Raw genomic sequence first — 9,008 nt, forward strand, 5'->3', positions numbered from 1 at the left:
GAGCCGTAGAGGAGCCAGAGAGCGGACAGAGAGCCAGAGAGGAGCCAGAGAGCGGACAGAGAGCCAGAGAGGAGCCAGAGAGCGGACAGAGAGCCAGAGAGGAGCCAGAGAGCGGACAGAGAGCCAGAGAGCGGACAGAGAGCGGACAGAGAGCCAGAGAGGAGCCAGAGAGCGGACAGAGAGCGGACAGAGAGCCAGAGAGCGGACAGAGAGCCAGAGAGGAGCCAGAGAGCGGACAGAGAGCGGACAGAGAGCCAGAGAGCGGACAGAGAGCCAGAGAGGAGCCAGAGAGCGGACAGAGAGCCAGAGAGGAGCCAGAGAGCGGACAGAGAGCGGACAGAGAGCCAGAGAGCGGACAGAGAGCCAGAGAGCGGACAGAGAGCGGACAGAGAGCCAGAGAGCGGACAGAGAGCCGTAGAGGAGCCAGAGAGCGGACAGAGAGCCAGAGAGGAGCCAGAGAGCGGACAGAGAGCCAGAGAGGAGCCAGAGAGCGGACAGAGAGCGGACAGAGAGCCAGAGAGCGGACAGAGAGCCAGAGAGCGGACAGAGAGCGGACAGAGAGCCAGAGAGCGGACAGAGAGCCGTAGAGGAGCCAGAGAGCGGACAGAGAGCCAGAGAGCGGACAGAGAGCCAGAGAGCGGACAGAGAGCCGTAGAGGAGCCAGAGAGCGGACAGAGAGCGGACAGAGAGCGGACAGAGAGCCAGAGAGCGGACAGAGAGCCGTAGAGGAGCCAGAGAGCGGACAGAGAGCCAGAGAGGAGCCAGAGAGCGGACAGAGAGCCAGAGAGCGGACAGAGAGCCGTAGAGGAGCCAGAGAGCGGACAGAGAGCCGTAGAGGAGCCAGAGAGCGGACAGAGCCGGCTGTTGCTTCCAGTTCCAGCGCTTTTATTTATACGCTTTATTACTGAAGAGATCCCTGGCCTCTGTTGGAAGGCCGTGTGTGTGTGTGTGTGTGTGTGTGTGTGCACGAGTGTGTTAGTGCACGCACTCACATAGTGTGGTTAGTATCCTCAAGTATTTGACCTTTTTCCGTTTGCAGCTTTTCCGTGTGTGAAGCGTGGGCCTAATGGGATTAATGAGGGAGCTGGCGCTGCGTGTGTGTTCTGTAAACACAGTAATCATGGGCTCATGCGCCTCAGTGTTTATGTCCAATCAGCTCGTGATTTGGCCGGGCTCTTCATGCATGATGTCTGCTTGGAGGTTGTTTTTGTATTGGGCTTCGTAGTGCTCAGTGGGTATGCTGCTGCCTGTACGGCCGCTCTGTCAACACCAAGCTCATCCCGGGGCCCGGGGCCCCCAGCCTGCGGGCCCCCAGGGTTTAATCAGCGCCTCTTCGGAGATGAATCCCGTCCAGGCAGGAGGGCGCGACTCTGAGGTCATTGTTTATCATGGCGGAGCCAGCGGCCTCAGGCTGGAGGCCCTGAGGCCGCTGGGAGGAGGAGAACGCTGCTCCCTTCTCTCTGAGCAGGGGGAGGGGGAGGGAGTCGGATAGGAGGTGGTGGGGGAGGCAGGGGGGGTGGTGAGGCACGGGGTTGGTGGGTGCGGTGGGGGTTGGGGAGATGGGGGTGAGGCGGGGGGAGTTGGGTGAGGCAGGGGGAGGTGGGGGTTGCCCTGGGCTGCCCTGCCGGGGCAGGCAGATGGGGGGGTAACAGTAAACTGATCCTCTAAACCCTGATTGTCTCGTTTCCTCCGGGAATCCTCATTTGCGTGATGTATACAAATGCTCCCACTGGGCGCTCATGTTTGTGCCACACCATGTATGTTCTTAGTATGTTCAGAGGGGGGGGGGGTTAACGTGGGACCAGGATGTGCTTTATTGTTATGGGGGAGATTGTAGTTTATTTGATGAGGTGAGGTAAACAACAGCCTTCAGCCAAAACGGTAACAGTGTGCCTGTTGAGCGCTGGTGGAGCGCACACACACGCGCACGCACACGCACATCAACACCAGCGGGACACTTCCACCCAGACTACATTTTATGTGCGCTGTAAACGTTTCGCACGTTTTCACATCTGAAATGCTTCTTCTGTCCTCCGATGCTCTCAGGCAAACGTCTCGAGGCGCTCTAACAGACCTGAGAGGGGAGCTGGCCCACGTTAATCGGCCCTCTCTCTGCAGGCACTAATTGGCCGCAGTCGCCCCACAGCTCTCCAGGTGCATAAACTCTGGTTCCCACAGAGCGGTCTCCGCTCCGCCACACGCAATCACAATCACTTCCACGTGTGTGTGTGTGTGTGTGTGTGTGTGTGTGTGTGTGTGTGTGTGTGTGTGTGTGTGTGTGTGTGTGTGTGTGTGTGTGTGTGTGTGTGTGTGTGTGTGTGTGTGTGTGTGTGTGTGTGTACTCCTGTCTCTTCATTTGGAATCGGCTCTGCTGGAAAAATAAACCGACTGATTGTCGAACATGGGAACGGTAGAGAGGGGGGCTACGTATTACTCTCTCTCTTCTGCCGGGGCCCCTAGTGATGCCGGGGCCCCCTCATGCGGGCGGGGCTCTGATGGCAGCGTGGTGAGGCAGCGGGGACAGCTCTTTATTTGTCTGCTTAGCAGCTCGATGGCTGTCGTTTGTTAACTCTTCCCTCCTCCTCCTCTCTCCTCCACCCCCTCTCTCCTCTCTCCTCCACCCCCTCTCTCCTCCACCCCCTCTCTCCTCCACCTCCTCTCTCCTCCACCCCCTCTCTCCTACTCTCCTCCACCTCCTCTCTCCTCTCTCCTCCACCCCCTCTCTCCTCCACCCCCTCTCTCCTCCACCCCCTCTCTCCTCCTCCACCTCCTCTCTCCTCCACCTCCTCCCTCCATTACCCCGTCATCCATCCAGGACTTTGAGAAGATCTCAGAGTTCTTCAAGGCCAACTACAAGTTGGAGCTGACGGAGAAGGACATGTGTGTCAAAGGCTGGAACTGGGGCACGGCCAAGTTCTCAGGTAGGCACTAAACCCCCATACACTAACCCCCTACACACTAACCTGCACACACTAACCCCCTACACACTAACCCCCTACACACTAACCCCCTACACACTAACCCCCTACACACTAACCTGCACACACTAACCCGCACACACTAACCCTCCACACACTAACCCCCACACACTAACCCTCACATACTCACCCCCACACACTAACCCCCACACACTAACCCTAACCCCCAGATGGTTTTTGACACTGTCTCTCAGTAGTCCACTAAAGTAGATTGTTCAGGATGGTATTTAAATGTTTGTTATAAATATGACACAAAATAAAGTTTTATTTAGAGAAGTGCGTCCCTCATTGCTGGCAGTAGCTGGGCTGGCGTCTCATAGGCTCCTCCCCCCCCCCCCCAGGCCCCCAGCTGGCGTTTGACGTCAACGACAGCACGGCGTTCGAGATCCCGCTGAACAGCGTGTCCCAGTGCGCCACGGGCAAGAACGAGGTCACCCTGGAGTTCCACCAGAACGACGACGCCGAGGTGTCCCTCATGGAGGTCCGCTTCTACGTGCCCCCCGGCCCCTCGGACGAGGGCCAGGACCCCGTGGAGGTGAGTCCCCGCTCTGTGACTCTCTGTGGTGACACTAGAGGGAGCTGTGACTCTGTGGTGACACTAGAGGGAGCTGTGACTCTGTGGTGACACTAGAGGGAGCTGTGACTCTCTGTGGTGACACTAGAGGGAGCTGTGACTCTGTGGTGACACTAGAGGGAGCTGTGACTCTCTGTGGTGACACTAGAGGGAGCTGTGACTCTCTGTGGTGACACTAGAGGGAGCTGTGACTCTGTGGTGACACTAGAGGGAGCTGTGACTCTGTTGTGCTCTGCTGTGTGCTCCTCCAGGCCTTCGCCCAGAACGTTCTCTCCAAGGCGGACGTCATCCAGGCCACCGGGGACGCCGTGTGCGTCTTCAAGGAGCTGCAGTGCCTCACGCCCAGAGGAAGGTATGGGACACACAGACACACAGACACAGACAGACACCACGCACTGGGCACTTAGTATGACCTTCCACTGTTGTTCAATGAGAAATACTCCAATGTCGATACAACAATGAGTATGGAACCCACTACGCGCCACGCACTGGGCTCCTGCTGACTACACCAGGCGGGATGTGATCTTGGCGTGTATATGATGGGCTCCAGTCCTACATGGAGTCAATGTTTTCTTATTGGACGGCCCCAAAGCAGCAACTTTCAGTCACTTCATATCAGTGATGTAGAGAAACAAAGTCAAGGTTCTTTGTTGCAGTGCTCTGATATACTCCCTAAACATGATCCAGTGTCCCGATGACAGGAGCCCAACGGGACTCTGTTGTGCTCCAGTCACTCTGATCACTGAGACAACCAATGCTTAAAGTACGTTTGAACCCACATCAATTCTTCTGATACTTCAATGGGCTCTGCCTTCTGGCTCCTGTCTGTATGTGTACCTTTAGGTTCATGTATACGTGTATGTATACGTTTAGGTTCATGTATATGTATAGGTATACGTTTATGTATATGTATAGGTTTATGTACATGGCCTGACTGGGTGTTTCCTTCAGGTACGATATCCGTATCTACCCGTCGTTCCTCCACCTCCACGGGAAAACGTTTGACTACAAGATCCCCTACACCACCGTGCTGCGGCTCTTCCTGCTGCCGCACAAGGACCAGCGGCAGATGTTCTTCGTGGTACGTCACCTCTCCTGTCTCTGTGAAGCGCCACATCGTGGTCCGCTGTCCTAATGATAATGCTCTCATTAGATTAGTGATGACCGTCTGGAAATGGTGGCTTTTTTTTTCACATACAAACACACACACATACATACAAACACACACACATACGTACATACATACATACATAAGTGCATACATATATATACATACATACATAAGTACATACATTAGTACATACATACGTACATAAGTACATGCATGTATGCAACTAGGGAATGTTACCTGTGCACGTTATAGGCAGTGTGTCGGTCCGGCTCTATCCCTGATTAAGTTCAGTTAATCATTCATTTTATTATGGAAATCACACTCCGGCTCAATAAAGAACAATTGAATATGTACGCATCATAAAAGCATCAAAGTCCCATCATGCACCTGTCCACAGATCAGCCTGGACCCGCCCATCAAGCAGGGCCAGACGCGCTACCACTTCCTGATCCTGCTCTTCTCCAAGGAGGAGGACCTCAGCCTCACCCTCAACATGAGCGAGTGAGTCTGGACACTCACTCACTCACTCACACTCAAACAGGGCTGTGTCCTCGTGTGTGTCCTGTGTCCTCGTGTGTGTCCTGTGTCCTTGTGTGTGTCCTGTGTCCTTGTGTGTGTCCTGTGTCCTCGTGTGTGTCCTGTGTCCTCGTGTGTCCTGTGTCCTCATGTGTGTCCTTGTGTGTGTCCTGTGTCCTCGTGTGTGTCCTGTGTCCTCGTGTGTGTCCTGTGTCCTCGTGTGTGTCCTGTGTCCTCGTGTGTGTCCTGTGTCCTCGTGTGTGTCCTGTGTCCTCGTGTGTGTCCTGTGTCCTCGTGTGTGTCCTGTGTCCTTGTGTGTGTCCTGTGTCCTCGTGTGTGTCCTGTGTGTGTCCTGTGTCCTCATGTGTGTCCTGTGTCCTCATGTGTGTCCTTGTGTCCTGTGTCCTCAGGGAGGACGTGGAGCGGCGCTTCGAGGGGAAGCTGAGTAAGAACATGTCTGGCTCGCTGTACGAGATGGTGAGCAGGGTGATGAAGGCCCTGGTCAACCGCAAGATCACCGTGCCCGGGAACTTCCAGGGGTAGGTCGGCCTATCAGGACCCTTTATCACAGAGGAGGAGGAGTCCCGTGGGCCTATCAGGACCCTTTATCACAGAGGAGGAGGAGTCCCGTGGGCCTATCAGGACCCTTTATCACAGAGGAGGAGGAGTCCCGTGGGCCTATCAGGACCCTTTATCACAGAGGAGGAGGCTGCCTGTCCACGGCGGGCGTTAGCGTTGGTCCCTCCAGGCCTCCTGCTCCCTAACAGTAGGGTTAACCCTACTGTTGGGGTTAACCCTAACCCTACTGTTAACCCTACTGTTAACCCTAACCCTACTGTTAACCCTACTGTTAGGGTTAACAGTAGGGTTAACCCTGAGGTCGTGTCGTCCCCCCAGCCACTCGGGGACCCAGTGCATCACCTGCTCCTACAAGGCGTCGTCGGGGCTGCTGTACCCTCTGGAGCGAGGCTTCATCTACGTCCACAAGCCGCCCGTCCACCTGCGCTTCGAGGAGATCTCCTGCGTCAACTTCGCCCGCGGCACCACCACCACCCGCTCCTTCGACTTCGAGATCGAGACGAAGCAGGGCAACCAGTACACCTTCAGCAGCATCGAGAGGTAACCAGTACAACCAGTACACACAACCAGTACACCTTCAGCAGCATCCAGAGGTAACCAGTACAACCAGTACACACAACCAGTACACCTTCAGCAGCATCCAGAGGTAACCAGTACAACCAGTACACACAACCAGTACACCTTCAGCAGCATCCAGAGGTAACCAGTACAACCAGTACACACAACCAGTACACCTTCAGCAGCATCCAGAGGTAACCAGTACAACCAGTACACACAACCAGTACACCTTCAGCAGCATCCAGAGGTAACCAGTACAACCAGTACACACAACCAGTACACCTTCAGCAGCATCCAGAGGTACGCTCTCAGACAACCAGGCAGAAATGGGTCATGTCTGGTCCCACTGGTCCCACTGGGGCCACTGGGGCCACTGGGGCCACCAACTCTTTCATTGCGTGGCTCCCAGTCGGCCGTCTTCTGGCGCCTTGCCGCTCCGGACCGTTGGCATCATGCATTCATTCTTTTGAAAGAGGAACTTCAACACATTTTAAAATGTAATTATTGAATAGATCCCTCCTTTCTTTTTTTTACGCCAATGCTTCCAGAGCTCTCCTCACAGAGTCTCTGCTCCTCCTGTACCACAAAGCTCCACCTGCTAATAACACGCTGGTCATTAGGTCCTATCAAGGGACTATGAATGTTTCCCTCTTCTGGCTATCCATCAAGCAGGATAATGCGTGTGCTCTTATCTTGAATAGCCGTAGTGCAATTTAATTATAACTTTGCACAGTGCACAAACCACCCTTAAGTGTGTGTGTGTGGCCTGATAAAGTCTTAAAGCCTGATATTTGAAAGGTGCGTCTTGATAACTGTTTTCCTTGTGATCAGGACCTTGCTCTCCATCCCATTAGGTGACCAGTTGAATCAGTCAGTGAGGCGTGTCCCTTCCCCCTGAACTAACGGCCACACGTCTCTCCCACTAGAGAGGAGTACGGCAAGCTGTTCGACTTCGTCAACGCCAAGAAGCTGAACATCAAGAACCGCGGCTTCAAAGAGGTGACTGTTGGTCTGCTGCAGTGTTGTGATAGTGTTCCATTCATCCCGTGCCCAACATGTATCCTCACTGACGTGTCCTCACTGCCGTGTGTCCTGTGTCCCTCTCTGTCTGTCCTCGTCCCCGTAGAAGAAGGTTGGTATGGGCAGGGCCTCGACCGCTGGTGTGGCGTGATTACTTGCTTGCACGGTGTTTTTGCTCTGTCTGGTGTGTGCTTGTCCTAATGTAGGAGAGTGGGAAGTGTGTGTGTGTGTGTGTGTGTGTGTGTGTGTGTGTGCGTGTGTGTGTGTGTTGAATGGGGTGTTTGTGTGTGTGTGTGTTTGTTGAATGGGGTGTGTGTCTTCTGTGTGGCCATTTGGGTTGTTTATGTGGAGTTGACTGGTGATTGGCCTGATGATAAACTCCTTGTTTTCCTACTAATCATGACGTGACTGAGTGGGAGTCTCTGCACCGTGTTCTGCACCCTGCTGACTAATGTTCCCGGGTCGTGACCCGGTCGTATCTCCCAACACCACCTCTGGTGGAGCGCGCTGGTGTTGACGTGTTGCTAAATGGATTTCACCCCAGAGATACCCCAACCTGTTTATTGTTTTACCAGTTCAATGACGGAGCATCACTCCAGGGTGATTGGGATGGTGGGTCCACTGCAATTAGGGAATGGGCAACATTGAAATGATTCTTGACATTTTCTCTATCATCTGGCAATTCAGATGTTTTGTTTCCGAGTGCCTACCTGTGATTTTTCCGGCTGAGTTGTCTCCTCCCTGATGGTCTGGGGCCTGATTGGTCGCCGTGTCTGACGGCCCGGTGTGGCTGGGGCCTGATTGGTCGCCGTGTCTGACGGCCCGGCGTGGCTGGGGCCTGATTGGTCGCCGTGTCTGACGGCCCGCTGTGGTTTCAGGGGCTGAAGGGCAACAAGGACGAGTACAGCGACTCGGACGAGGACCAGCACGACGCCTACCTGGAGAGGATGAAGGCCGAGGGCAAGATCAGGGAGGAGGGCAACGACAGCGAGGAGTCGGACGGCGAGAGCGGTGAGCGGCCAATCACAGAGGGTCTGAGGCGGAGCCTCGCGCCCCACGCTGACTACTGACTTTATTACTCTGCTCCTCAGATGAATCCTTTAACCCTGGAGAGGAAGACGACGAAGTGGCAGAAGAGTAAGTGATCGTAACCCTGGGGTACCGCGTTGTAAAGATAATTCTGCTTACATTTAATAGATACAATAATACAATAATGACCCTCTGCTAAGGATCTGGGGTTTCACTCATTTACCAGCAAGCGGTGATTGGGAGCTGTTTGTATTCTCACTATCCTAGGGACATGTTTGACATGGAACATGGCCTCAGGTCCTTTGAGTCCTGCTCTGCTGGTTCTGGTAGGAGGCTCTCATGGTTCTCCTCTCTTCCTCTGCAGGTACGACAGCAACGCGTCGGAGAGCGACAGCAGCGAGGGAGAGGGGGGCAGCGACCAGGAGGAGAAGAGACAGAAGAAGGCCAAGAAGCCCAAGCTGGTGAAGGAGAAGAAGGAGAGGAAGCCCCGCAGGGAGGTGAGGACCAGGGGACCAGGGGACCAGGGGGTCCATGGTCTCCCACTGGTTACTACACAACGTTTGTCTGACCATGTAGGCTCCACCAGTGGAGGTCTTTCTGTCCCCAGCAGAGGAAACGATCCTGATTTGGCACATTGAGGGCT

General features: G+C 54.6%; 1 protein-coding gene across 1 annotated transcript; it reads left to right on the forward strand.

The window, feature by feature from the left end:
* Positions 1-1,339: 1,339 nt before the first annotated feature.
* LOC311371285 (FACT complex subunit SSRP1-like) lies at positions 1,340-8,899 on the forward strand (the record flags this gene model as incomplete). Its single annotated transcript, XM_084489443.1, has 12 exons — positions 1,340-1,483; positions 2,816-2,921; positions 3,320-3,513; positions 3,804-3,904; positions 4,504-4,633; positions 5,061-5,164; positions 5,590-5,718; positions 6,077-6,298; positions 7,243-7,315; positions 8,215-8,347; positions 8,428-8,473; positions 8,730-8,899. Coding segments are annotated over 12 exons (1,552 nt in total), but the record flags the coding sequence as incomplete, so codon positions are not given.
* Between the last annotated feature and the right edge of the window lie 109 nt (positions 8,900-9,008).

Source organism: Micromesistius poutassou (assembly GCF_964030765.1).
Source record: "Micromesistius poutassou genome assembly, contig: SCAFFOLD_6400, whole genome shotgun sequence".
Classification (NCBI taxonomy): domain Eukaryota; kingdom Metazoa; phylum Chordata; class Actinopteri; order Gadiformes; family Gadidae; genus Micromesistius; species Micromesistius poutassou.